This window comes from Haemorhous mexicanus, unplaced genomic scaffold, assembly GCF_027477595.1.
Source record: "Haemorhous mexicanus isolate bHaeMex1 unplaced genomic scaffold, bHaeMex1.pri scaffold_188_ctg1, whole genome shotgun sequence".
NCBI lineage: Eukaryota > Metazoa > Chordata > Aves > Passeriformes > Fringillidae > Haemorhous > Haemorhous mexicanus.
This window is the reverse complement of record NW_026776019.1, coordinates 27,926-54,554: the sequence shown is the minus strand read 5'-3', so window position 1 is coordinate 54,554 and position 26,629 is coordinate 27,926. Positions and strand designations below refer to the sequence as shown.

At 69.5% G+C, this 26,629-nt stretch overlaps 2 protein-coding genes and 1 long non-coding RNA gene across 4 annotated transcripts in view; 2 read left to right on the top strand and 1 right to left on the bottom strand.

Annotated features, from left to right (window-relative positions):
• Window positions 1-34: 34 nt before the first annotated feature.
• Window positions 35-2,958, bottom strand: LOC132322885 (nck-associated protein 1-like). Of its 2 annotated transcripts, none has more exons than XM_059837632.1 (7): window positions 2,772-2,958; window positions 2,132-2,242; window positions 1,592-1,681; window positions 1,004-1,060; window positions 786-928; window positions 327-417; window positions 35-238 (listed from the first exon to the last, which is right to left on the bottom strand). In XM_059837632.1, exons 1-7 carry the CDS (start codon window positions 2,871-2,873, stop codon window positions 68-70), a joined length of 765 nt encoding a protein of 254 aa, XP_059693615.1. In that variant the 5' UTR covers window positions 2,874-2,958; the 3' UTR covers window positions 35-67. The 2 variants fall into 2 exon arrangements, with proteins under 2 accessions (XP_059693615.1, XP_059693614.1); XM_059837631.1 differs by having other exon boundaries at window positions 1,592-1,684; window positions 2,772-2,956.
• An 11,208-nt stretch (window positions 2,959-14,166) lies between these two features.
• Window positions 14,167-26,629, top strand: part of LOC132322887 (integrin alpha-5-like) — a 38,229-nt gene continuing 25,766 nt past the window's right edge. The window contains 10 exon segments of the mRNA XM_059837634.1: window positions 14,167-14,440; window positions 15,608-15,735; window positions 16,704-16,816; window positions 17,649-17,775; window positions 18,871-18,932; window positions 19,593-19,638; window positions 20,834-20,959; window positions 21,552-21,596; window positions 21,691-21,734; window positions 21,866-21,922. Of these exon segments, the coding sequence (XP_059693617.1) occupies window positions 14,214-14,440; window positions 15,608-15,735; window positions 16,704-16,816; window positions 17,649-17,775; window positions 18,871-18,932; window positions 19,593-19,638; window positions 20,834-20,959; window positions 21,552-21,596; window positions 21,691-21,734; window positions 21,866-21,922 (975 nt within the window). The 5' untranslated portion in view covers window positions 14,167-14,213.
• On the top strand, window positions 24,997-26,197 carry LOC132322888 (uncharacterized). The gene is made up of 4 exons (XR_009485188.1): window positions 24,997-25,010; window positions 25,343-25,388; window positions 25,474-25,578; window positions 26,145-26,197. It is a non-coding gene; the product is annotated as an uncharacterized LOC132322888 (long non-coding RNA).

The following is a 26,629-nucleotide window of genomic DNA, read 5'->3' as shown; positions in this document are numbered from 1 at the left end:
CCGGGCTCAGCCTGTCCCCCTGTCCCTGTCCCCCTGTCCCCACTCACGCTGTCGCAGGTGACCGGGCTCAGCCTGTCCCTGTCCCCCTGTCCCCACTCACGCTGTCGCAGGTGACCGGGCTCAGCATGTCCCCCGCGGGTCCCAGCAGGGACAGCAGCTGCTCCTGCCGCCACAGCTCCGCGTCCCGGCAGCGCCGCGCCAGCGGGGCCCGCAGGGACAGCAGCGCGCTGCTCACGGCCTGGGGACAGCGCCACGCTGGGGACACCGCCCGGCCACACGGGGTGGCCCTGCCGGGGGGGTGGCCCTGCCGGGGACCCCCGACCCACCTTGGTGTGGGGCCCGAACTCCTCGGGCAGCTTCTTCAGGGGGTGCTCGTACTCCAGCACCATCTGCGCCAGGCGGGGGAAACCGGGCTCGCTGCGGGGACACGGCGTTGGGGACACGTTGGGGACACGTTTGGGACACGTTTGGGACAGCCCTGGGGCCGGTTCCGGTGTTGGGGACACGCTGGGCACACATTGGGGACAGCCCTGGGGCTGGTTCTGGCACTGGGCACAAGTTTGAGACACGCTGGGGACCACACCGGAGGTGGCCCTGGTGTTGGGGACACATTGGGGACAGCCCTGGGGCCAGCCCCGGCATTGGGGGCACAGCGGGGACAACCCCAGGACGACCCTACAAGGCCACAGCCTAGGGGACACACTGGGGACAACCCCGGGCATGGGACACAGCCGTGGGGACAGCAGGGGTGGCCCTGGGGACAGCGTGGGGACAGCAGGTGGCACCTGGCGCCGTGGCTCATCTCGTGCGCGCACTGGTAGAGCCCCAGCAGCAGGCGCCGCTCCTCGGCGCGCGCCAGCAGCAGCACCAGCGACACGTAGGTGACAACCAGGTCCAGGTAGCCCTTGGTGAGGTCGTAGTTGATGTGCTGGCGGGGAGGGGACAGCGTGAGGGCGCGGCGACAGCGGGGACAGCGCGGGGCGGCGGCCGGGGTGGCACTCACGATGTCGAAGAAGCACTGGCTGGCGTCGATGGTGTTGAGCAGCTCGTACACGTGGTCCTGGGGACAAGGGGACAGCGCCGCGTGTCACCGCCGTGTCCCCGGCTCTGAGGCACCCCCGTGTCCCCTCTGTCCCCAGCTCTGAGTGACCCTCCTGACTCCTGTGTCCCCCGTGTCCCCCGTGTCCCTGGCTCTGAGGGACGCCCCCCGTGTCCCCCCGTGTCCCCTCTATCCCCTGTGTCCCCGTGTCCCCCGTGTCCCTGGCTCTGAGGGACGCCCCTGTGTCCCCCCGTGTCCCCTCTGTCCCTGGCTCTGAGGGACCTCTGTGTCCCCCGTGTCCCCTCTGTCCCCATGTCCCCCGTGTCCCCTCTGTCCCCCTATGTCCCCCTGTGTCCCCCATGTCCCCTGTACGCTCTCTGTCCCTTGTGTCACCTCTGTCCCCCCTGTCTCAGTGTCCCCCCCATCCCCAGTGTCCCCTGTGTCCCCTCTGTCCCCTGTGTCCCCTCTGTCCCCTGTCCCAGTGTCCCCCCCATCCCCAGTGTCCCCTGTGTCCCCTGTGTCCCCTGTGTCCCCTCTGTCCCCCCGGCTCACCCGGAACTCCAGGACGTCCAGGAAGGTTTGGTAGAACGGAGCCAGCGCCCGCACGATGTCCCCTCTGTCCCTGTGCACCGGGCCCAGGTGCTGCTGCGGGGGACACGGGGACAGCGGCGTGGGTGGCACCCGGGGACAGCGGGGAGGGTGACACGGGGGGGACAGCGGCGTGGGTGGCACCCGGGGACAGCGGGGAGGGGTGAGAAAAGGGACATCCAGGGGGAGGTGACAGTGGGGACACGCAGGGCGGGGTGGCACATCCCACAGGGGGTGGGGACACCGTAGGGACATGGGGACAGCAGGGACACGGGGACACAGGGGTGGGGACACGGTGACAATGGGGACACTACGAGGACAGGGGGACACGGAGGTGGGAACAGGGGGTGGGGACAGGGGGGTGGGGACTCAGGGGGTGGGGACACGGGTGGGGACACGGAGACAGTAGGGACACAGGGGTGGGGACAGGGGGTGGGGACTCAGGGGTGGGGACACGGGGACAGTGGGGACACGGGTGGGGACACGGTGGGGACAGCGGCTCACGGTGCTGCTGCGCACGTCCAGGTGCGGGAATTTCTTCAGGATGAACTTGGCCGAGGCCTCCATGGCCTTGTCCCCCAGGAAGGGCGGCCGCGTGCGGGGGTCCGAGCACGTCTGGGGGACCCCCGCGTCACGACCCCCCGAAACGACCCCAAAAACCCCTCCTGGGGCTGGGACACCCCCAAAACCCCCCCAGAACTGAGTCCCCACCCCTCAGATCTCCCAAAAACCCCTCCCTCGGCTGGGACCCCCCAAAAAACCCCACAAAACAGACCCCCCCCCCAATCAGGTCCCCCCTAAACCCCTCCCGGGCTGGGACCCCCAAAACCCCCTCAAAACTCAGGTCCCCCCCTCCTCAGACCACCCAAATTCCCCCTCAAGGCTGGGATCCCCCAAACCCCTCCTCAGACCCCCCAAATTCCCCCTCAAGACTGGGACCCCCCAAACCCCCCCTGTCCAAGCCCCTCCCTGACCAGGACCCCCCCAACCCCCCCTAAAGCCCCTCCTGGGCTGTGCCCCCTCCCCAAATCCCCCCCATCCCCCCATCCCTCACTCCCCCCATCCCCTCGGCCGCTCCCCATGGCCGGGGGGGTTTGGGGACCCCGGGATGTCCCCAGGGTGTCCCCCAGGACTCCCCCCAGACCTTTTTGAGGTTGTAGACGCGCACAAGGACCCCCCGGCCCCGCTCGTTGAGCAGCGTCAGCTTCTCGGCCAGCTTGTCCCCGTACACCGAGGGCAGGGACATGGTGGCACCTCGGTGGCGCCTCGGTGGCACCCCAAGCGTCCCCAAAAGGCCCCAAACCCCAACTTCCCCTTCCTGGGCTGGGCCCGGCAGCGCTGGGGCCACCGGGGCCACGTGACGGAGCCGCCACCGCCCCGTGACACCGCGGGTGGGGACAGCGGCCACAGGGACACGGGTGGTGGCCAGTGCCACCATGGGCCCCATCTGGGGCTCTGACAGCCCCAACTCGGGGCCCCATATCGGGGTCTGGGCCCCATATCGGGGTCTGGGCCCCCTATTGGGGTCACGGCCCCATATGGAACCAATTTGGGCCCATGGAACCCAAATTCTCTCCCGTTTGTGCCCCTTTTGGGTCCCCTTTGTCCCCAAATGGGTCCCATTTCTCCCCAGTCAGGGGACCCCAGTTTGGACCCATTTTACCCCAATCATGGCTCATTTAAACCCAAACTGTGCCCTTTTACCCTAAACTGGGCCCATTTACGCCAATCTGGGCCCGTTTTCCTCTATCTTGTCCAATTTTACCCCAATCTGGGCCCATTTACCCCAAACTGGGCCCATTTACCCCAATCTGGGCCCATTTACCCCAAACTGGGCCCATTTACCCCAATCAAGGCCCATTTACCCCAAACTGGGCCCATTTACCCCAATCAAGGCCCATTTTACCCCAAACTGTGCCCTTTCACCCTAAACTGGGCCCATTTACCCCAATCAAGGCCCATTTACCCCAATCTGGGCCTGTTTACCCCAATCTTGTCTACTTTTGCCCCAAACTGGGCCCATTTACCCCAATCAGAGCCCATTTACCCCAATCTGGGCCCATTTACCCCAATCTGGGCCCATTTACCCCAATCAGGGCCCATTTACCCCAATCTGGGCCCATTTACCCCAATCTGGGCCCATTTACCCCAATCTGGGCCCGTTTACCCCAAATCTGCTCCCGTTGCCATCAATGCCTCAATTTCTAACTTTCGATGTTTTTTATTTAAGCAAAACAATCCTTTTCATCCCCAAATCCAAGGACGCCGGAACAGCCTCAGCCCCAAGAATGATAAACAGCAGCAAATCAAAGGAATCACCCAGGAGGATGGAACTTCATAACCCAAAACTTTAATTCGACAATTAACCCCAATATGCAAATGAACCAAAGGTTACAAAAGGGTGAAAACACAAAAACATAAATTCTTTTTTTTTAGTCGATTTTGGGTCCAGCTTGGGTTTAGCCGTGGCCAGGCTCTTGTACTTTAAGGCCTTTTAATTAGGAATTTTTAATGAGTTCTTAATTTATTTTGGGAATAAAACTTTTAATTTTTAATCAAGTCCTGATTTACTTTTCAGCTCGTTCCAGGCGTCACCATGGAGACGGAGCCGCGGCGCCCCCCAGCGGCTCGGAGGACCCGGAAGCAGCGCCCGTTGCCGCGGTAACGGCGACGCTGCCGTAAAGCAAAACCGGCACTGGTGAGACCGGACCGCGACAGAACCAACCCTGGTGGGACCGGAACGGGACAGAACCAACCCTGCTGGCACCGAACCGGCACCGGTGGGACCGAACCGGGACAGAACCGATCCTGCTGGCACCGAACCGGCACCGGTGGGACCGAACCGGCACCGAACCGGGACAGAACCGGCACCGAACCGGGACAGAACCGGGACTCGTGGGACAAAACCGGGACCGCTGGGACGAAACTGCGGCCGGTGAGACCGAACCGGGACCGAACCGTGCCCGGTGGGACATAACCGGTACCGAGCGGTGCCCGGCGGTACCGAACGGTGCCCGGCGGGACATAACCGGTACCGAACGGTGCCCGGCGGTACCGAACCGAGCCCGGTACCGTCGGGCCGCTCGGGCCCGCATGGAGCCCGATGCGCTCGTGCAGTGCCCGTACGACCGGAACCACCAGGTGCGCGTGTCCCGCCTGCCCTATCACCTGGTGCGCTGCCAGCAGGTGCGCACCGGACAGCGGGACAGCGGGACAGGGGGACAGCGGGACAGCGGGACAGAGGGACAGCGGGGGGACAGCGGGGGGACAGCGGGACAGCGGGGGGACAGCGGGGGGACAGCGGGACAGCGGGGGGACAGCGAGACAGCGGGACAGGGGGACACCGGGACAGCGGGGGGACAGCGGGGGGACAGCGGGACAGGGGGACAAGGGGACAGGGGGACACCGGGACACCGGGACAGCGGGACAGCGGGACAGGGGGACACCGGGACAGCGAGACAGGGGGACAGCGGGGGGACAGCGGGACAGCGGGGGGACAGCAGGACAGGGGGACACCGGGACAGCGGGACAGAGGGACACCGGGACAGCGGGACAGCGGGGGGACAGCGGGGGGACAGCGGGACAGCGGGGGGACAGAGGGACGCCGGGACAGCGGGACAGCGGGGGGACCGAGGGACCTGTGAGGGGTCGGTTTGGGGTCCAGGACCTGCCGGGGGGAGGCCGTGAGGGTCTGGGGTCTGCAGGGGTCTGGGAGGGTCTGGGGTCTGCGAGAATTGGGGTCGGGGCTCTGCGGGAATTGGGGTCGGGGTCTGAGGTCTGCGGGAATTGGGGTCTGGGGTCTGCAGGGGTCTGGGGTCTGCGGGAAGCGGGGTCTGGGGTCTGCAGGAATGGGGCCGGGGTCTGGGGGAATTGGGGTTTGGGGTCTGCAGGGGTCTGGGCTCTGCAGGAATGGGGGTCGGGGTCTGGGAGAGTTTGGGATCTACAGGAATTGGGGTCTGGGGTCTGCGGGAATTGGGGTCGGGGTCAGCAGGGATTTGGGGTCGGGGCCCTGCGGGAATTGGGGTCTGGGGTCAGCAGGAATCGGGGTCGGGCTCTGGGAGGGTCCGGGCTCCTCGGGGGCTCAGGTTTGGGGTGCAGGGGGGGGCTCGGTGTCCCCCCGCCCTTAGCCCCGCCCCCCCCGTGTCCCTGTCCCCAGAACAACCCGCAGGTGTCGCGCACCTTGGCCACGTGTCCCTTCAACGCGCGCCACCGCGTCCCGCGCGCGCTCCTGCGCGCCCACGTCACCTCGTGCCCCGACAAACTGCCGCTCGAGCTGCCCCCAGGTACGCGCCGGGCCCGCCCAGGTGTGCCCCCAGCTGTGCCCCCAGCTGTGCCCCCCCAGGTGTGTGCCCCTCCAGATATGCCCCCAGGTGTGCCCCCACGTGTGCCCCTCCAGATGTGCCCCCACGTGTGCCCCTCCAGGTGTGTGCCCCTCCAGGTGTGCCCCCAGGTGTGCCCCCAGGTGTGCCCCTCCAGGTGTGCCCCAGGTGTGTGTCCCTCCAGGTGTGCCCCCAGGTGTGCCCCTGCAGGTGTGTGCCCCCCAGCTGTGTACCCAGATGTGCCCCTCCAGGTGCCCCCAGGTGTCCCTAGGTGCCCCCCCCAGGTGTGCCCAGGTGTCTCCAGGTGTGCCCTCAGGTGTGCCCAGGTGTGTCCCCTCACCGCTGTCCCCTGTGTCCCCTCAGACCCCGAGGACACGGCCAAGACAGCCCACACCTGGCAGCCCCCCCCGTGCCAGGAGGACTGGGACGCAGGTGAGGCTCCCGCGGTGTCCCCAGGGGCTGGCACCGTGTCCCCGTCGTGTCCCCGTCGTGTCCGAATTGTGTCCCCCTCCCTCCCTGTCCCCATCCCTGTCCGCGCCCCATCCCCGCCCCATCCCCGCCGTGTCCCCACCGTGTCCCCGTCCTGTCCCCATCCTGTCCCCACCGTGTCCCCGTCCTGTCCCCACGCTGTCCCCATGGTGTCCCCGTCCTGTCCCCACCGTGTCCCCACCGTGTCCCTGTCCTGTCCCCACGCTGTCCCCATCCTGTCCCCATCTTGTCCCCACCGTGTCCCCACCGTGTGCCCTCACTGTCCCCACTTTGTCCCCGTCCTGTCCCCACACTGTCCCCATCCTGTCCCCACACTGTCCCCACCGTGTCCCCTGCTGTCCCCGTGCAGAGCTGAGCGAGCTGGAGGAGCCCCCCCCCGTTCATCCTGCACGTCACCAAGGGGGACCTGCCTGTCCCCTGCCACAGGTGGGACCTGGGGACAGGACTGGCACCGCCGGGGCCGCTGGGGGGGCGGGGAGTGTCCCCAGGTGTCACACCCAGGGGTGGGAGTGTCCCCAGGAGCCACACCCAGGGGTGGGAGTGTCCCCAGGTGCCACACCCAGGGGTGGGAGTGTCCCCAGGTGTCACACCCGGGGTGGGAGTGTCCCCAGGAGCCACACCCAGGGGTAGGAGTGTCCCCAGGTGCCACACCCAGGGGTGGGAGTGTCCCCAAGTGCCACACTCAAATGTGTGAGTGTCCCCAGGTGCCACACTCAGGGGTGTGAATGTCCCCAAGCGTCACAGCTGTCTCTGTGTGTCCCCAAGTGCCACACTCGGGTGTGTCTGTGTGTCCTCACTCAAAGGTGTGTGAGTGTCCCCAGGTGCCACACTCGGGTGTCTCTGTGTGTCCCCAAGTGCCACACTCAGCCGTCCCCCCCAGGACCCCCGAAGTGACCCCCCCGCCCCCTGTGTCCCCCAGCCCCGACCCCGCCGCCCCCCCGGAGGGGCTGCCCCTGAGGAAGCCGCGGCCGGCGACAGCAGGACAGCGTCTGGGGACAGCCGGACCGCGCTGGGGGACAGCAGGACAGCGTCTGGGGACAGCCGGGCCCCGCGCGGGGACAGCGCGGCCCCGGCCGGTGACGGCGGGGGGGGGCCGGGGGGTCCCGGGGGCCGGGGGGGCCCCCCCGGCTGTCAGAGATTTCCGGAAATAAAATCGCTCCGAGAGCTGGCGCTGTCCCCGGGGGGCGACAGGCGACACTGGCGGTGGGGACAGTGCCCCCACCGTGTGGCGGGAATGCGGGGACCCCCATCCTGACCGGTGGTGTCCCCCCCGCCCCCCGCCCCCGCGCTGGTCACTGTCACACCCCGGTGTCCCCGTCACCCCCCCGGTGTCCCTGCCACCCCCCAGTGTCACTGCCACCCCCCGGTGTGTCCCTGCCACCCCCCCGGTGTGTCCCTGCCACCCCCTCCATGTCCTTGTCACCCCCCGGTGTGTCCCTGCCACCCCCCCGTGTCCCTGTCCCCCCCCATGTCCCTGTCACCCCCTCGGTGTGTCCCTGCCACCCCCCGGTGTGTCCCTCTCACCCCCCGGTGTGTCCCTGTCACCCCTCGGTGTGTCCCTGTCACCCCCCCCATGTCCCTGCCACTCCCTGTCCTGTCACCCCCCCGGTGTCCCTGCCACCCCCCGGTGTGTCCCCGTCACCCCCTCGGTGTGTCCCTGTCACCCCCTCCATGTCCCTACCACCCCCCCCCATGTCCCTGCCACCCCGCTGTCCCTGTCCCCCCCCATGTCCCTGCCACCCCCCCGGTGTCCCTGTCCCCTCCCCCATCCCCTTTCCCCCGATCCCGCGCTCCCGGCAGCAATTTTGGGCTCAGGGGGGCCAATTTTGGGGCCTCTTGCGCAAGGTCCCCCCCCCGTGCCGGGGGCACTGGGACAGGGGACGCGCCCTGGGGGGGGGGGACAAGGGGGGGGTGTCCCCATCCTGGGGGGGGGACCCCACCTTGACCCCCCCCCTGAAATCCTTCCCAAAAATTGTCCCAGAGCGTCCCCACCCCCGGGCCCCCCCCGGGACCCCCAGGAGGGGGGAGACCCCCACCCCACCCCCCCCCCAAATTCCTCCTCCCTTCCCTCCCCCCCGCGCCGGGAGCTGAGCTGCGCTCGGAGCCGCCGGATTTGGGGCGGAAAAAGTGGAAATGGGAATTTCTGTGTCACCGCCGCCTCCGGAGCCGCCACCCCCCTCCTCCCGCCCGCATTTTGGGGGGAAAAAATCTCCTTTTGGTCCCTTTTTATCCTTTCCCGCCTTTCCCAGGGGTTCGCCCCGCTGGGTCCTGCTCGGGGGGGGGGGGGGTTTGGAAGGTTCTGGAATTGTGGAAATTCCGGGATCGCAGCTGCGGGGCGGGATCGGGATCGGGATCACCACCCCCGCCCCGATCCCAACATCTGCTGCGGGCCCGGCCTCTCCCTGCCCCATCCCGCCGCATTCCCCAAAATCCCTTCCCAGTCCCTTTTGGGGGGGATTTTCCGCCCTCCCCGCGGGATTTATCCCTCACCCCATCCCCAATCCCACCCTACACCCCAAGGGGGATCCCCCCAGAATCCCACCCGGCCCCAGGAGCGATTTTCCCCATTTTTTTCCCATTTTTCTCCAATTTTTCCCCAGTTTTTCCCCAATTTTCCCCCAATTTTCCCCAATTTTCCCCCAATTTTCCCCCAAAATTTTCCCCCAAAATTTTCCCCGATTTTCCCCAGGTTTTTTTCCAATTTTTCCCTATTTTCCCCTAATTTTTTCCTATTTTTTCCAACTTTTTCTAAACTTTTTCTAAACTTCTTCCAACTCCTTCCAACTTCTTCCAATTTTTCCCTCTTTTTCCCTCTTTTTCCCGATTTTTTCCCGTTTTCTCCCGGCCTTTCCCAGCTCTGCCCCCTCTCCCCGCGTGTCCCGGGCCTGGCCCGGAGTTTTTCCTGCCAGGGCGGATCCGGGCGGGGGTTGGAAAATCGGGATCGCCGTCCCCGCCTGGGAAAAAACAGGCGGCTCCCGCTTTTCCACCCATTTTTAATGGCGATTTTTTTCTTCCCCTCTCTCCCCCGGGCCGGGAATTCCCTGGGCAGGGAGGAGCTGGGATGTCCCCGGGCCATCCCAAATCTCGGTCCCCTCCCCGCTGTCACCTTTGTTGTCCCCAAATCCCCGAGGGGGTTCTGCCCCGGGCACTTTTGGGGGGATTTCTGGGGGTTTGGGGCTCATCCCGGGGGTTTGATGGATTCTCCCGGATTTTGGGGCTGCTGGGATCCCCCAAAAAAGGCGCGAGGGAGGCGGGAATTTGTGGGGAAACGGGAACGCCCCAAAACCCAACATTTCACCCCAAAACAGTGAGGGGGGGGGAGCGCCCCCGAATCCCCTCCTGCTGCCCCAGCAGGAAAATCCCGGATTTGGCCCCAAAAATGCCCCGTGGGATCACGGGGGTGACCCCACGTGGGGCGGGGGAAGGGTCACAAGGGGGGGGGCCCAAATGGGGACATGGGGACACGGGGACACAGGGACACAGGGACACAGGGACATGGGGACACAGGGACATGGGGACACGGGGACATGAGGACATGGGGACACAGGGATTTGGGGACACGGAGACATGAGGACACAGGGACATGGGGACATGAGGACATGAGGACACGGGGATTTGGGGACACAGGGATTTGGGGACACAGGGACATGGGGACATGGGGACATGGGGAATTGGGGACACAGGGATTTGGGGACACAGGGACATGGGGACACAGGGACATGGGGACATGAGGACATGAGGACACGGGGAATTGGGGACACAGGGATTTGGGGACACAGGGACATGGGGAATTGGGGACACAGGGATTTGGGGACACAGGGACATGGGGACACAGGGATTTGGGGACATGAGGACATGAGGACACGGGGAATTGGGGACACAGGGATTTGGGGACACAGGGACCTGGGGACATGAGGACACGGGGAATTGGGAACACAGGGACATGGGGACATGAGGACACGGGGACACAGGGATTTGGGGACACAGGGACATGAGGACACAGGGATTTGGGGACACAGGGACCTGGGGACACAGGGACATGAGGACATGGGGACACAGGGATTTGGGGACACAGGGACATGGGGACACAGGATTTGGGGACACAGGGATTTGGGGTTGTGGTAACACAGGGATATGGGGACACGGGGACGTGAGGACATGAGGACACAGGGACATGGGGACACAGGGACATGGGGACATGGGGACACAGGGACATGGGGACATGGGGACACAGGGACACGGGGTTATGGTGACACAGGGACACCAGCACACGCGTGTGGTGGCTCCCTGTGCCGTGGGCTCCCGTGTCCCTGTCCCCAGTGTCCCCAGAACGTCCAGCCACACTGACACTCACACCCCTCCCCGTGTCCCCTCCATGTCCCCCCCCCGTCCCCCCCTGTCCCCCCCGTGTCCCCCCCGGGCTGGCCCCGCTCCCGCCCCCCGGGGCCTCCAGCGCCTTTTTGGGAAGCGCCGGTGCCGGGGCCCCCCCGCGCCCCCCCCGCGCCCGCCCGGGCTCCCGGCCAGCCCCGACCCCCCCGCGCCCCCCGCCCCGGGGACACCGGGGGGACACCGGGGGGACACCGGGGGGGCAGAGAGGGGACACCGAGGGGACACCGCGGCCCCGGCCCGCTCGGGGGGGTGGCGGCGCCCCGGGACCCCCCAGGCGCGGCCCGGGGGGGGCCGGGGGGGCGCGGGGGGTGACGTGGCCCCGCCGCCGGCCGGGCTATATACGGGGCTGGCGGCGGCCGTGAGTCAGGCCCGGCCCCCCCGGGCCCCCCCGGTGACTCAGGGGCGCGTCGGGACCGGGACGGGCACGGGGGGGGGGGTCCCACGGCGGGGAGGGGGCACTGGGGACACCCCCGGGGGTGGGGGCTGCGGGTGTCCCCCGAAAAGGGGGCTGGGGGCACCCCTGGGGTGGAGGGGGGGTCTGGGGGATGTCCCTGGGATGGGGCCCTGGGTGGGGACAGCACCCCTGGGGTGACCCTGGGGAGGGGGGACAATGGGGGGGCAGGGCGGGAGGGGATTTGGGGGGCAGGAGTGGGACACGGGGGTTTGGGGACAGGGGGACCTCGGGGTTTGGGGACAGGGGGACCTCGGGGTGTGGGGACAGGGGGACCTCGGGGTGTGGGGGCAGGGGGACCTGGGGGTTTGGGGACAGGGGACCTCGGGGTGTGGGGACAGGGGACCTCGGGGTATGGGGACAGGGGACCTCGGGGTGTGGGGACAGGGGACCTCGGGGTATGGGGACAGGGCCCTTTGGGGTGTGGGGACATGGGGACTTCACAGTGTGGGGACAGGGGGACCTCGGGGTGTGGGGACAGGGGACCTCGGGGTGTGGGGACAGGGGGATGCAGGGATTCAGGGATTTGGGGAATTTGGAAGTTTGGGGGTTGGGGACATGGGGACACAGGCATGTGGGTGTGAGGGACTCGGGGACAGGGGGACGAGCACAAAGAGGGGGACAGAGCCAGGACACGCGCGTGCTCCAGGGGACAGAGCCGGGCCACGCGCCTGCCCGCGCTCACCGTGTCACTGCCCACGGTCACCGTGTCACCACACGCGTGTCCACACGGTCACCGTGTCACCGCACACGGTCCCGGTGCCACCACCCTGCGCGTGCCCGGGGCCGGTGCGGGGCAGGAAAGGCCCCGGCGCCAGCTCATTGTTCGCCCCCCCCCCCGCCCGCCACTTCCCCCCCGGCCACGGAAACGTCCCCATTGTCCCCAGAGGGGCACAGCGGGCACACAGCCGCGGGGACAGCGGGGACACGCGGGGACAAACCCACCCCCTGTGCCACCACCCCCACCCCGGGCACGGCCGGGGCTGCCTTGGGGGGGTTCCCTGGGGGGGGTGTCCCCGGGGGTGTCCCTGGGTGTCCCCACGGTCCCCTGGGTGTCCCCCCGCGCCCCCCGAGCCCCCCGAGCCCGGCCCAGCTGCGCGGCCGCCGTTGCATCAGCGGCGCTGGAATGCGGCGGCTGCCGGGCGAGGCCCCCGACCCCGGCCCCTGCACGCCCCCCTTGCACGCCCCCAGCCCCCCTTGCACGCCCCCAGCCCCCCTTGCACGCCCCCTATGCGCGCCCCCGCCCCCCCTGCGCGCCCCCGGCCCCTCCTTGCACACGCGGCCACGCACCCCGCACGGGCCGGGGGTGTCCCCGCGTGTCCCCCCGCGTGTCCCCCCGCGTGTCCCCCGGCGTGTCCCCCCCTCCTTTGCACCCGCACGGGGGGGCTGCACACGCCTGCGGTGGGGGTGGGGGGCACCTCCCCGCCCCTCCTATCTCCCCCCGGGGGGCTCCTACTGTCCCCTCATGTGCCCCCAAGGAGCTGCCAGCGCCGTGTCCCCCCCGGGGGTCCTGTCCCCCCCCCCAGTGTCCCCCCTGGGGGTTCTGTGTCCCCCCCCGTGTCCCCCCCATGGGGGTCCCACCCCTCCGTGGGAACGGCTCCAGCCCCGGCCCCGTTTCCGCTCTTCCCTTCCAGGAAGCGGCGCCGGGATCCGGCCCCCCCCGTGTCCCCCGTGGTGTCCCCTTCCTCCGGCCCTGTCCCCTTCCTCCGGCCCTGTCCCCCTCCTCCCTCCGTGTCCCCTTCCTCCGGCCCTGTCCCCCTCCTCTCTCCGTGTCCCCTTCCTCGCCCCGTGTCCCCCTCGGTGTCCCCCTCCTCCCTCCGTGTCCCCCTCGGTGTCCCCGTCCCTGCACCCGCTGGCCTGGCCCTCTCCTGTCCCCCCTGTCCTGTCCTGCAGTGTCCCCCCATGTCCCCTGTGCCCATCCCGCTCGTGTCCCCACACGGTGTCCTGTGTGCTGGTGTCCCCAAATGTCCCAGTACCCGCAGTGTCCCCGTACCCCGGCGTCCCGGTGTCCCTGTCCCTCATGTCCCTCATGTCCCTGTGTCCCTGTCCCTCATGTCCCGCTGTCCCAAGGTGTCCCTGTGTCCCTGTCCCTCATGTCCCTGTGTCTCAAGGTGTCCCTGTGTCCCTGTCCCTCATGTCCCTCATGTCCTTGTGTCCCTGTCCCTCATGTCCCGCTGTCCCAAGGTGTCCCTGTGTCCCTGTCCCTCACGTCCTGGTGTCCCTGTGTCCCTGTCCCTCATGTCCCGCTGTCCCAAGGTGTCTCAGTGCCTTTTGGGTGTCCCCATCCCCGCTGTCCCATTGCCCTCAGGGTGTCCCTCGGGTGTCCTTCAGGTGTCCCCATCCCTGATGTCCTCATGGCCCCGGGCTGTCCCGGTGTCCTTGGAGTGTCCCGGTGTCCCTCGAGTGTCCCTCTGTCCCTTCTGTCCCGGTGTCCCCGGGGTGTCCCTGTCCCTCTGTCCCTTCTGTCCCTGTGTCCCCGGGGTGTCCCTGTCCCTTCTGTCCCGGTGTCCCCGGGGTGTCCTGGTGTCCCCGGGGTGTCCCGCTCCCCCCGGGGTGTCCCTGTCCCTTCTGTCCCGCTCCCCCCGGGGTGTCCCTGTCCCTTCTGTCCCGGTGTCCCCGGGGTGTCCCGCTCCCCCCGGGGTGTCCCCGTCCCTCTGTCCCTTCTGTCCCGCTGTCCCCGGGGTGTCCCTGTCCCTCTGTCCCTTCTGTCCCGCTGTCCCCGGGGTGTCCCCGGCCCCTCCGCCCCGCTGTCCCCGGGGTGCCCCGCTCCCCCCGGGCTCCCCGGGGCCGCCGCCGGTGCCGGTGCCGGTGCCCGGCGGGGCTCAGGCTCCTCCCCGGTGAGTCACGGCGGGGCGGGGCGGCCCCGGGCCCCCCCCGGGCACTTTCCGAGGGGACTCGGGAGCGGGAGCAGCGCCGAGCCCGGGCAGCCCCGACCGCCATGGCCCCGGCCCCGGCCCCCCCGCGCCGCCCCCGGCCCCGGCGCCGCTGCCGGCCCCGGATGGCGCTGCCGGTGCCGCTGCCGGTGCCGCTGCCGCTGCTGCTGCCGCTGCTGCTCCCGCCGGTGGCCGCCTTCAACCTGGAGGCGTCGCGGCCCGTGGTCTTCCGCGGGGCCCCCGGCTCCTTCTTCGGCTTCGCGCTGGACTTTTACCTGCCCGAGCCCCGCAGGTACCGGGAAGGGAGCCGGGAACCGGGCCCGGAGCGGCACCGCCGGCCGCGAACCGCGCCGGGAACCGGGACCGCCCACGGGGAACCGCTCCGGGACGGGACGGGGCGGGGGCGGCGGCGGCGCCGGGGCGGGAGCGGCCGCGGGGAGCGGGGAGGGCGGCGGGACGGGAACGGAGGGACCGAGGGACCGAGGGGAGCGGTGCCGGGACCGGGAGAGGGACGGGAACCGGGCACCGGGAGCGGGAGCGGCCGCCGGGGAGCGGGAGCGGCCCGGTGGGACGGGGAGCGGCCGCGGAGCGGGGCGGGGCGAGGAGGGCCGGCCCCGGGAGCGGGATAACGGGAACGGGACAGCGGGACCGGGAATGGGAAGGGCCACCGGGAACGGGAACGGGCGGGGGCGGCGGGAACCGGGAACGGGAAGTGTGAGCCGGGACCGAGAGTGTGAACCGGGAGCGGGACGGGGGAGAGGGAGCGGGAGCGGGGCGGTCCCGGGGACCGGGCCGGGGCAGCGGGAACGGGAACGGGGCACCGGGGCGGGGAATCGGAACCGGGACGGGAACCGGGAGTGGGAAGCAGGAAGCGGGGCCGGGGAACGGGAACCGGGAGGGTCCGGCCCGGGGGTCCCGAGCGGGGCCGAGCCCCGGTGCCCCCGTGTCCCCCGGTGTCTCCCGGTGTCCCCCCCGCGCCGGCCCCGCCGGGGGTCCCGGGGCCCCGCTGCCCCGGGCCCGGAGCGTTTCCTGTAACCGGAGCCGGGAGCTGCCCCCGGGGGGCTCGGGGGGGGCTCGGGGGGACCCGAACATCTGGGGAGACCCGAACATCTGGGGGGACCCGAACATCTGGGGGGGCCACGCACGGCCTTGCCGCCCCCCCCAGCCCCCACGTGCGACCCACGGGGCGGGCCCGGGGCGAACCGGGGAGCACCCGGTGAGTGCCCCGGGCCCCCCAGGGATCCCCCCGGCCGTGTCTCCCCCCCGGGGACCACCCCCCCCGGCCATGTCCCCCCCTCCCCCCGGGCCGGGAGGGGTCTCGCCGCCCCGGGGCTGAGCGGAGGGGCCCGGGGAGCAGCCGCGGGACCCCCCGGACCCCCCCCCCCGGTGTCCCAGGGTGACAAGCGCGGTGTCCCCGTGGGGTCACCACCCCCCTGAGCCCCCCCGTGTCCCCCCCCAGTGTCAGCATCCTGGTGGGGGCCCCCAAGGCCAACACGAGCCAGCCCAACGTCACCCAGGGGGGGGCCGTGTTCCACTGCCCGTGGCCCCCCGAGGGCGGCTGCGCCCCCATCGACTTCGACCACATCGGTGAGGGGACACCGGGGGGACACGGGGGGCATGGGGACACCGGGGGGACACGGGGGGCATGGGGACACCGGGGGGACAAGGGGAGACACGGGGGGACACGGGGGCATGGGGACACCGGGGGGACACGGGGGGCATGGGGACACGGGGGGGACACGGGGGGCATGGGGACACCGGGGGGACACGGGGGGACACGGGGGGACCTGAGCACGCGTGGGGGATGGGGACACGTGGGGGCAACAGGACCCTCCAGGTATGGGAAAGGACAGGAGCCCCAGGAATGGGGACAGGGACACGGTGGGGACAGGGACAAACCCCCCCGGAATGGGGACAGGGACACGGTGGGGACAGGACCCCCAGGAATGGGGACAGGGACACGGTGGTGACAGGGACAAACCCCCCCCAAGGCATGGGGACAGGGACACGGTGGGGACAAACCCCCCCCAAGGCATGGGGACAGGGACACGGTGGGGACAAACCCCCCCCAAGGCATGGGGACAGGGACATGGTGGGGACAGGACCCCCAGGAATGGGGACAGGGACACGGTGGGGACAGGACCCCCAGGAATGGGGACAGGGACACGGTGGGGACAGGACCCCCAGGAATGGGGACAGGGACACTGTGGGGACAGGACCCCCAGGAATGGGGACAGGGACACGGTGGGGACAGGGACAAACCCCCCCAGAATGGGGACAGAACCATGGGCAGGGGACAAAGAGGGGGCCCAGACCCCCCCCAGACATGTGGGGACAGGGCTGGGGACACCCCCAGGGGACAGGGCCACAGCGGTGGCACCCAGGACCCCCCAGGGCAGCTCCGTGTCACCGTCCCCTGTCCCTGTCCCTGTCCCCACCCCCCGCTGGCCTTGGCTGCCGTTAATGATCAACCCCGGGGGTGGGGAGGGGCCGGGGGGGTCCCCGGGGGGTGGCAGCGGGGGAGGGGGGGTGGCCTGACCCCTGTCCCCCCCCAGGGACCCGCACCCACGACTTTGGGGGCAACAGCAGCGACGGCGCCGAGCCCGTGGAGTTCAAATCCCTGCAGTGGTTCGGGGCCACCGTGAGGGCCCACAACGGCTCCATCCTGGTATGGGGACACTGGGGACACTGGGGACATCATTGGGGACATTGGGGACATCATGGGGGGCCACCGTGAGGGCCCACAACGGCTCCATCCTGGTATGGGGACACTGGGGACACTGGGGACACTGGGGACATCATTGGGGACATTGGGGGGGGCACCGTGAGGGCCCACAACGGCTCCATCCTGGTATGGGGACACTGGGGACACTGGGGACATCATTGGGGACATCATGGGGACATTGGTGGGGGCCACGGTGAGGGCCCACAACGGCTCCATCCTGGTATGGGGACACTGGGGACACTGGGGACATCATGGGGACACTGGGGGGGCCACCGTGAGGGCCCACAACGGCTCCATCCTGGTATGGGGACACTGGGGACACTGGGGACATCATTGGGGACAGTGGGGGGGGCCACCGTGAGGGCCCACAACGGCTCCATCCTGGTATGGGGACACTGGGGACACTGGGGACACTGGGGACACCATTGGGGACATTGGGGACATCATGGGGACACTGGGAGGGCCCACAACGGCTCCATCCTGGTATGGGGACACTGGGGACACTGGGGACATCATGGGGACATTGGGGACATCATTGGGGACAGTGGGGGGGGCCACCGTGAGGGCCCACAACGGCTCCATCCTGGTATGGGGACACTGGGGACACTGGGGACATCATTGGGGACATTGGGGGGGCCACCGTGAGGGCCCACAACGGCTCCATCCTGGTATGGGGACACTGGGGACACCACTGGGGACATTGGGGACGCTGGGGGGACACCGGGGGCGCAGCGTGGGGTGACCCAGCGGTGGCCGTGCCCCCCGTGCCCCCCAGGCCTGCGCCCCCCTGTACAGCTGGAGCCCCCCCAAGGAGGAGGGGGGGGCGCGGGAGCCGGTGGGCTCCTGCTTCCTGTCCCTGGGCAACTTCTCCAAGTTCGTGGAGTACGCGCCCTGCCGCTCAGGTGGGACCCCAAAACACCCCAAAAACACCCCAAAAACCGCCAAAACCACCCCAAAAACCACCCTAAACCACCCCAAAAACCCCTGCAATCCCTGCCGCTCAGGTGGGACCCCAAAACACCCTAAACACCCCAAAACACCCAAAAAACACCCAAAACCACCCTAAACCACCCCAAAAACCCCTGCAATCCCTGCCGCTCAGGTGGGACCCCAAAACACCCTAAACACCCCAAAACCCACCCTAAACCACCCCAAAACACCCAAAACACCCCAAAAACACCCTAAACCACCCCAAAGCACCCAAAAACACCCAAAACACCCCAAAAACACCCTAAACCACCCCAAAACACCCCAAAAACACCCCAAAAACCCCTGCAATACCTGCCGCTCAGGTGGGACCCCAAAACACCCCAAAACACCCCAAAAACCACCCTAAACCACCCCAAAACCCCAAAAAACACCCAAAAACCACCCTAAACCACCCCAAAAACACCCAAAACACCCCAAAACACCCCAAAACCACCCCAAAAACCCCTGCAATCCATGCCGCTCCGGTGGGACCCCAAAACACCCCAAAACACCCAAAACCACCCCAAAACACCCCCAAAACCCCTGCAATACCTGCCGCTCAGGTGGGACCCCAAAACCACCCCAAAAACCACCCCTAAACACCCCAAAAACCCCCAAAACACCTCAAAAAAACCCCAAAAACACCCTAAACACCCCAAAAACACCCAAAACCACCCTAAACCACCCCAAAACACCCAAAAACACCCCAAAAACCCCAAAACACCCAAAAACACCCCAAAAACCCCAAAAACCACCCTAAACCACCCCAAAACACCCAAAAACACCCCAAAAACCCCAAAAAACACCCTAAACCACCCAAAAACACCCAAAACCCCCCCAAAACCACCGCAACCCCCCCCCCCCCAAAACCCCCAGTCCTCCCTCCCTGCCGCTCAGGTGGGACCCCCTCAAACCCCCCCGGGACCCCCTGACCCCCCGGGACCCCCAGACCCCCCCGGGACCCCCTGACCCCTCCGGGACCCCCAGACCCCCCCCCGGGACCCCCTGACCCCCCCGTGCACCCCCAGACCTGAACTCGGCGGCCGGGCAGGGTTACTGCCAGGGGGGCTTCAGCGCCGAGTTCACCCAGGTGGGCCGGGGGTCGGGGGGCTCGGGGGGGCTGGGGGGGGCTGGGGGGGGGCTGGGGGGGGCTGGGGGAGTGAGGGGAGGGGGGTCCTGGCGGGATTTGGGGGTCCTGGGGGGGGTTTGGGGGGGTCTGGGGGCTCTAGGGGGGCTCTCAGGGCCTTGGGGGGTCTTGGGGGGAGTGAAGGGAGGGGGGTCCCGGGGGGGTTGGGGTTTTTGGGGGTCTCGGGGGGGTCCAGGGGGGGGTTGGGGTTTTTGGGGGGTCCTGGGGGGGTCCTGGGGGGGGTCCAGAGGGGGTTGGGGTTTTTGGGGGTCTCGGGGGGGGTCCAGGGGGGGTTCAGGGGGGGTTGGGGTTTTTGGGGGTCTCGGGGGATCCCGGGGGGTTCTGGGGTTGGGTTTTGGGGGTTCGGGGGGGTCCCGGGGGGGTTTAGGGGGGATTGGTTTTTTGGGGGGGCTCGGGGGGGTCCCGGGGGGGTTCAGGGGTGGGGGTTTGGGGGTTCGGGGGGGTTGGGGGTTTTTGGGGGGTCCCGGGGGGGTTCGGGGGTGGGGTTTTGTGGGTTCAGGAGGGTTGGGGGTTTTTGGGGGGTCCCGGGGGGGTTTTTGGGGGGTCCCGGGGGGTTTTGGGGGGTCCAGCCCCACTGAGGGGGGGTCCCCGCTGTCTCTGCAGACGGGGCGGGTGCTCCTGGGGGGGCCCGGCAGCTACTTCTGGCAAGGTGAGACCCCCACCCCACCTGGGCCTGTCCCCTGTGTGTCCCCTGCCTGCCCCCCCATTGTCCCCGGTGTGTCCCCTCTGTGTCCCCATTGTCCCCTGTGTGTCCCCTGCCTGCCCCCCCATTGTCCCCGGTGTGTCCCCTCTGTGTCCTCATTGTCACTGCTGTCCCCTGTGTGTCCCCTGCCTGCCCCCCATTGTCCCCTGTGTGTCCCCATTGTCCCCTGTGTGTCCCCATTGTCCCCTCTGTGTCCCCTGTGTGTCCCCATTGTCCCCTCTGTGTCCCCTGTGTGTCCCCGGTGTGTCCCCCCCTGTCCCTCCCCTCCCTGCCCATCCCCTTTGTCCCCGCCCCACTCCCCACCCCCCTGCCCACCCTGTCCCCTGTCCCCTCCCTGTCCCCTCCCTGTCCCCTCCCTGTCCCTGTCGCTGTCCCAGGGCTGAGGTGTCCCCACCCCCTGGCCTGGTTTGAGGTGTCCCCAGGCAGTGTGAGGTGTCCCCAGGCAGTGTCCCCAGGTGCTGAGGTGTCCCCTGTCCCCAGGGCAGGTGATGTCTGAGGTGTCCCCAGGCAGTGTCAGGTGTCCCCAGGCTGTGTGAGGTGTCCCCAGTGTCCCCAGGTGCTGAGGTGTCCCCTGTTCCCAGGCAGTGTGAGGTGTCCCCAGGCAGTGTCCCCAGTGTCCCCAGGTGCTGAGGTGTCCCCTGTCCCCAGGGCAGGTGATGTCTGAGGTGTCCCCAGGCTGTGTGAGGTGTCCCCAGTGTCCCCAGGTGCTGAGGTGTCCCCAGGTGCTGAGGTGTCCCCTGTCCCCAGGGCAGGTGATGTCTGAGGTGTCCCCAGGCAGTGTCCCCAGGTGCTGAGGTGTCCCCAGGCAGTGTCCCCAGTGTCCCCAGGTGCTGAGGTGTCCCCTGTCCCCAGGGCAGGTGATGTCTGAGGTGTCCCCAGGCAGTGTCCCCAGGTGCTGAGGTGTCCCCAGGCAGTGTCCCCAGTGTCCCCAGGTGCTGAGGTGTCCCCTGTCCCCAGGGCAGGTGATGTCTGAGGTGTCCCCAGGCAGTGTCAGGTGTCCCCAGGCTGTGTCAGGTGTCCCCAGGTGCTGAGGTGTCCCCTGTCCCCAGGGCAGGTGATGTCTGAGGTGTCCCCAGGCAGTGTCCCCAGTGTCCCCAGGTGCTGAGGTGTCCCCAGGTGCTGAGGTGTCCCCTGTCCCCAGGGCAGGTGATGTCGGCCACCCAGGAGCAGATCGCGGCCGGGAACTTCCCCGAGTACCTGATCCAGGAGGTGCCGGGACAGCTCCAGACACGGCAGGCGGAGCCCAGCCACGACGACAGCTACATGGGTGACATGGGGACACCTGGGGACACCTGGGGACACCTGGGGGGCCTGGGGGGCAGGGGGACACGGGGACACGGGGACAGCTCCAGACACGGCAGGCGGAGCCCAGCCACGACGACAGCTACATGGGTGACATGGGGACACCTGGGGACATCTGGGGACACCTGGGGGGCCTGGGGACACCTGGGGGGTGTGGGGACATGGGGACACGGGGACAGCTCCAGACACGGCAGGCAGAGCCCAGCCACGATGACAGCTACAAGGGTGACATGGGGACACCTGGGGACACCTGGGGACACCTGGGGACACCTGGGGGGCGTGGGAACACCTGGGGGGTGTGGGGACACCTGGGGGACATGGGGACACCTGGGGGACATGGGGACACGGGGACAGCTCCAGACACGGCAGGCGGAGCCCAGCCACGACGACAGCTACATGGGTGACACTTGGGGACATGGGGACAGCTACACGGGTGACATGGGGACACCTGGGGACAGCTACATGGGTGACGTGAGCGGTGTCCGCAGGGTGACACTCGGGGGACACACAGGTGACACACAGGTGACACTCAGGTGACACTCTCTCTCCCCCCCCAGGCTACTCGGTGGCAGTCGGGGAGTTCAGCGGTGACACCACGCAAGGTGGGTGACAGCGGGTGGCACGCGAGGGTGACACGGCCACCCCCAGCCACACCTGACAGTGTCCCTTTGTCCCTTTGTCCCTTTGTCCCCACAGACTTCGTGGCCGGTGTCCCCAAGGGCAACCTCACCTATGGCTACGTAAGGGGGGACACGGGGGAGACACGGGGGGGACACGGGGGGGGACACGGGGGGACACGGGGGGGGGTGGCGGTGCCCGTGTCCCCCCCCGCTGGCTCAGTGTCCCCTCGGTGTCCCCTCGGTGTCCCCAGGTCACCATCCTCAATGGCACCAACATGAAGTCCCTGTACAACTTCTCGGGGGAGCAGGTGGGCACGGGGGGGCTGGGGGGTCCTGGGGGGGGGCTGGGGGGGTCTGGAGGGTCCTGGGGGGGGCTGGGGGGGGTCTCGGGGGTCCTGGGAGGAGCTGGGGGGTCCTGGGGGGGTCCTGGGAGGGGCTGGGGGGGGCTGGGGGGTCCTGGGGGGGGTCCTGGGAGGGGCTCGGGGGGGGGCTGGGGGGTCCTGGGGGGGTCTGGGGGGTCCTGGGAGGGGCTGGGGGGGGCTGGGGGGGTCCTGGGGGGGACCCAGAAGGGGACCCAAGGTGGGGAGGGGGACAAACACCCAGGGAGGGGGGGAGGGAAAAGGGGGGGGGGGGGGTCTCAAATGGGGGGGGGGCTGTAAAATTGGGTGTGGGGTCCCCATGGAGGGGTGGGGGGGATGTATGGAATTTGGGGGGGGGGTCGTTATGGCCGCCCCCTCACCCCGTTTTGTCCCCCCACCCCCCCCAGATGGCCTCGTACTTCGGCTACGCCCGTGGCCGCCACCGACGTCAACAACGACGGGTGAGGGACCCCCGGGACCCCCCCGCGGGACCCCTCGGGACCCCCCCCCGGGACCCCCCGGGACCCCCTGGGACCCCCTGGGACCCCCCGGGACCCCCTGGGACACCCCCAGGACCCCCTGGGACCCCCCGGGACCCCCCCAGGACCCCCCCAGGACCCCCCTGAGACCCCCTGGGACCCCCTGAGACCCCCCAGGACCCCCCCTGAGACCCCCTGGGACCCCCTGAGACCCCCCAGGACCCCCCCTGAGACCCCCCTGGGACCCCCCCTGAGACCCCCTGGGACCCCTCCCCAGACACTCTGGGACCCCTCAGGACCCCCCCCGGGACCCCCCAGGTCACCCCCAGTGCCCCCCCAAAGTCACTCCGTGCCCCTCCCCGTGCTCCCAACTTCACTCAGCCCCCCCAATGGCTCAGTGACCCCCCAGACTCACCGTGTGTCCCCCCTGTGCCCCCCAGACTCACTCAGTGACCCCCCCAGACTCACCCAATGACCCCCCCAGGCTCACTCTGTCCCCCCCTGTCCCCCCTGCGCCCCCAGCCTCACGGACTGCTGGTGGGCGCCCCCAGACTCACTCAGTGTCCCCCCCATGTCCCCCCCCGTCCCCCCCGCGCCCCCCAGCCTCACGGACCTGCTGGTGGGCGCCCCGCTGTTCATGGCGCGCAGCGGGGCGGGGGCGCGCGGGAGCTGGGCCGGGTGTACCTGTACCTGCAGCGGGGCGGGGCCCCGCCCGCCGCCCCCGCCGCGCTCACCGGCCCGCACGAGTTCGGCCGCTTCGGCAGCGCCATCGCCGCGCTCGGGGACCTGGACCGGGACGGGTACAACGGTACCGGCACCGGGGGGGAACGGGACCGGGGGAACGGGGTACCGGGGGGGAAACGGGACCGGGACGGGTACAACGGTACCGGCACCGGGGGGGAACGGGGGGTACCGGCACCGGGGGGGAACGGGACCGGGACCGGGGGGGTCAAACGGGACCGGGGACCGGGGGGAGAACGGGGGTACCGGGACCGGGACGGGTACAACGGTACCGGCACCGGGGGGGGCCAACGGGACCGGGGGGGAACGGGGTACCGGGACCGGGGGGGAAACGGGACCGGGACCGGGGGGGAACGGGACTGGGGGGGGACCTGGACCGGGACGGGTAACAACGGTACCGGCACCGGGGGGGAAACGGCACCGGGGGGAACGGGACCTGGGGGGGGAACGGGACCGGGGGGGGAACGGGACCGGGGGGAACGGGACTGGGGGGGGAACGGGACCGGGACCGGGGGGGGAACGGGGTGGTACCGGGACCGGGGGGGGGCCAACGGGACCGGGGGGGACGGGGTACCGGGACCGGGGGGGGACCTGGACCGGGACCGGGGGGGGGACCTGGACCGGGACTGGGGGTGGAACGGGACCAGCACCGGGGGGGGAACGGTACCGGACCGGGGGGAACGGGGTACCGGGACCGGGGGGGAACGGGGTACCGGGACCGGGGGGGAAATGGGACCGGGGGGGAAATGGGACCGGGGGGGGAAACGGGGTACCGGGACCGGGGGGGGAACGGGACCGGGAATCGGGGGGGAACGGGACCGGCACCGGGGGGGGAAACGGGACCGGCACCGGGGGGGAACGGACTGGGACGAATACAACGGTACCGGCACCGGGAATGGGGCACGGGGGGAGGACCGGGACCGGTGGGGGGAACGGGGGTACCGGGACCGGGGGGGAACGGGACCGGCACCGGGCGGGGGGACGGGACCGGGACGGGTACAACGGACGGGGGGGGGGCAAACGGGGGGGGAAACCGGGGGAACAGGGGAAAGGGGGGAGGAGGGAACGGGGGGGGGTTTATGGGGGGGCACAGGGGGGGTTTATGGGGGGCACAGGGGGGGTTTATGGGGGGGTTTATGGGGTGCACGGGGGTTTATGGGGGGCACGGGGGGTTCTGGGGGTCCCCCCCCGTGCCCCCCCCCCCACGCCTGCCCCCCCCCCCCCCCCCGTGCGCAGACGTGGCCGTGGGGGCCCCGCTGGGGGCCGAGGGTCGCCGCGGGCTCGTGTTCATCTTCCGGGGAGGGGGCGCGGGGGCTGCGACCCCCCGGCCCGCGCAGGTGCTGCGGGGGCTGGGCGGGCCCCGGGGCCAGCCCGACTTCTTCGGGGCCGCGCTGCGCGGGGCCAGCGACCTGGACGGCAAACGGCTACCCCGGTGAGGGACAGGGCCACCTCCCCCGTGTCACCCCGTCACCCCTGTGCCACCCCCCGTGTCACCTGTGTCACCTGTGTCACCCCTGTGCCACCCTCTGCGTCACCTTCCTTTCAACGGCTATCCCGGTGAGGGACAGGGCCACCTCCCCTGAGTCACCTGTGCCACCCCTGTCCCCCCCGTGTCACCTGTGTCACCCCTGTGCCACCCCTGTGCCACCCTCTGTGCCACCTTCCCTTCAACGGCTACCCCGGTGAGGGACAACGGCCACCTCCCCCGTGTCACCCCTGTCACCCCTGCCACCCCCGTGTCACCTGTGTCACCCTGTGCCACCCCCGTGTCACCCCTGTGCCACCCTCTGCGTCACTACCCTTCAACGGCTACCCCGGTGAGGGACACGGCCACCCCCGTGTCACCTGTGCCACCTCTGTCGCCCCTGTGTCACCTGTGTCACCCCTGTGCCACCCCTGTCACCCCCACTTTTGTGCCACCCCCATGGTGAGGGACAGCCCTGTCCCCACCCGGTGTCCCTTTGTCCCCATTCCCAGGGACTCCCCTGTGTGCCCTGGTGTCCCCCTGTCCCTGTCCCCCTGTGTGCCCTGGTGTCCCCCTGTCCCTGTCCCCCTGTCCCCCCAATGTCCCCCCCCATTCCCCCAATGTCCCCATGCCCCCCCCGGTGTCCCCACCGGTGTCCCCCCGGTGACCCCCCTGTCCCCACAGACCTCCTGGTTGGCGCCTTCGGGGCGGACGCGGCCGTGGTTTACAGGTGAGTGTCACCTGTGTCACCTGTGTCACCGGTGTCACCGGTGTCACCCGGGGGGTGCGGGGTCCCTGACCCGGTGTCCCCCCAGGGGCCGCCCCATTGTCCACGCCAGCGCCACCCTGGCCATTGTCCCCTCCATGTTCAACCCCGAGGAGCGCGGCTGCGTCCTGGCCAGCGGCCACCACGTGTCCTGGTGGGTGGCACCGCCACAGAGGGGACAGGGAGGGGACAGCGGGGGGGGGGACAGGTTGGGGACAGGGAGGGGACAGGGAGGGGACAGCGGGGGGGACAGGGTGGGGGACAGAGAGGGGACAGGGAGGGAACAGCGGGGGGAACAGAGAGGGGACAGGGTGGGGACAGGGAGGGGACAGCGGGGAGACAGAGGGGCGACAGCGGGGGACAGGGAGGGGACAGTGGGGGGAACAGAGAGGGGACAGGGAGGGGACAGAGAGGGGATAGGGTGGGGACAGCAGAGGGACAGAGAGGGGACAGGGGGGGGACAGGGAGGGATAGGGTGGGGACAGGGAGGGGACAGTGGAGGACAGCAGGGGGACACTGCAGGGACAGTCGGGGGACAATGGAAAAGGGGATGGGGGACACTGGGAGGGGACACGGGGACAGCGCACTGGGGACACTGCCGGGTCCTTGGGTGTCCGTGGGGGGGGGGACACAGAGGGGGACAGTGGTGGGGGACACTGAGGGGACACTGAGGGGACACTGAGGGGACACACGGTGCCACCCCTGTGTGTCCCCTCCCAGCATCAATGTCACCTTCTGCCCTCAACGCTTCCGGACGTCACCTGCCCGGGGCCCATCGGTGAGGGGACAGGGGACAGCGGGGGGACAGGGGGACAGCAGGGGGACAGGGAGGGGGACAGGGGAAGGGGAGGGGACAGGGGGCCGAGTGGCACAGGGGACATGGAGGGGACAAAGGGGACATCGCGGGGACCAATGGAGGGGACAAACGGGGGCACCTCAGGGGGTGACACGCACCTCGGGGGGTGTCGTGTCCCTGTGTCCCCGCGGTGTCCCTGTGTCCCCGCGGTGTCCCTGTGTCCCCAAGGTGGCACAGCAGCTACGGGGACACCGGGGCTGTCCCCGCCGTGTCCCCGCCGTGTCCCTGACGTGTCCCCGCGCTGTCCCCGTGTCCCCAGGGCTGGCGCTGGAGCTGAGCGTGGACGGGGCCAAGGCGGGGGGGGCGCGGCGCGCGCTGTTCCTGGGGGGGGCGCGGGGGGGGCGCCCCC

Bases quoted from the DNA above. Each gene is read 5' to 3' on its own strand.
- LOC132322885 (XM_059837631.1), bottom strand. From the start codon at position 2,873: ATGTCCCTGCCCTCGGTGTACGGGGACAAGCTGGCCGAGAAGCTGACG. The intron at 2,243-2,771 runs GTCTGGGGGGAG...GGGGTCCCCCAG, and splicing joins GCGTCTACAACCTCAAAAAG to ACGTGCTCGGACCCCCGCAC. The intron at 929-1,003 runs GTGAGTGCCACC...CCTCCCCGCCAG, and splicing joins GCCAGTGCTTCTTCGACATC to CACATCAACTACGACCTCAC.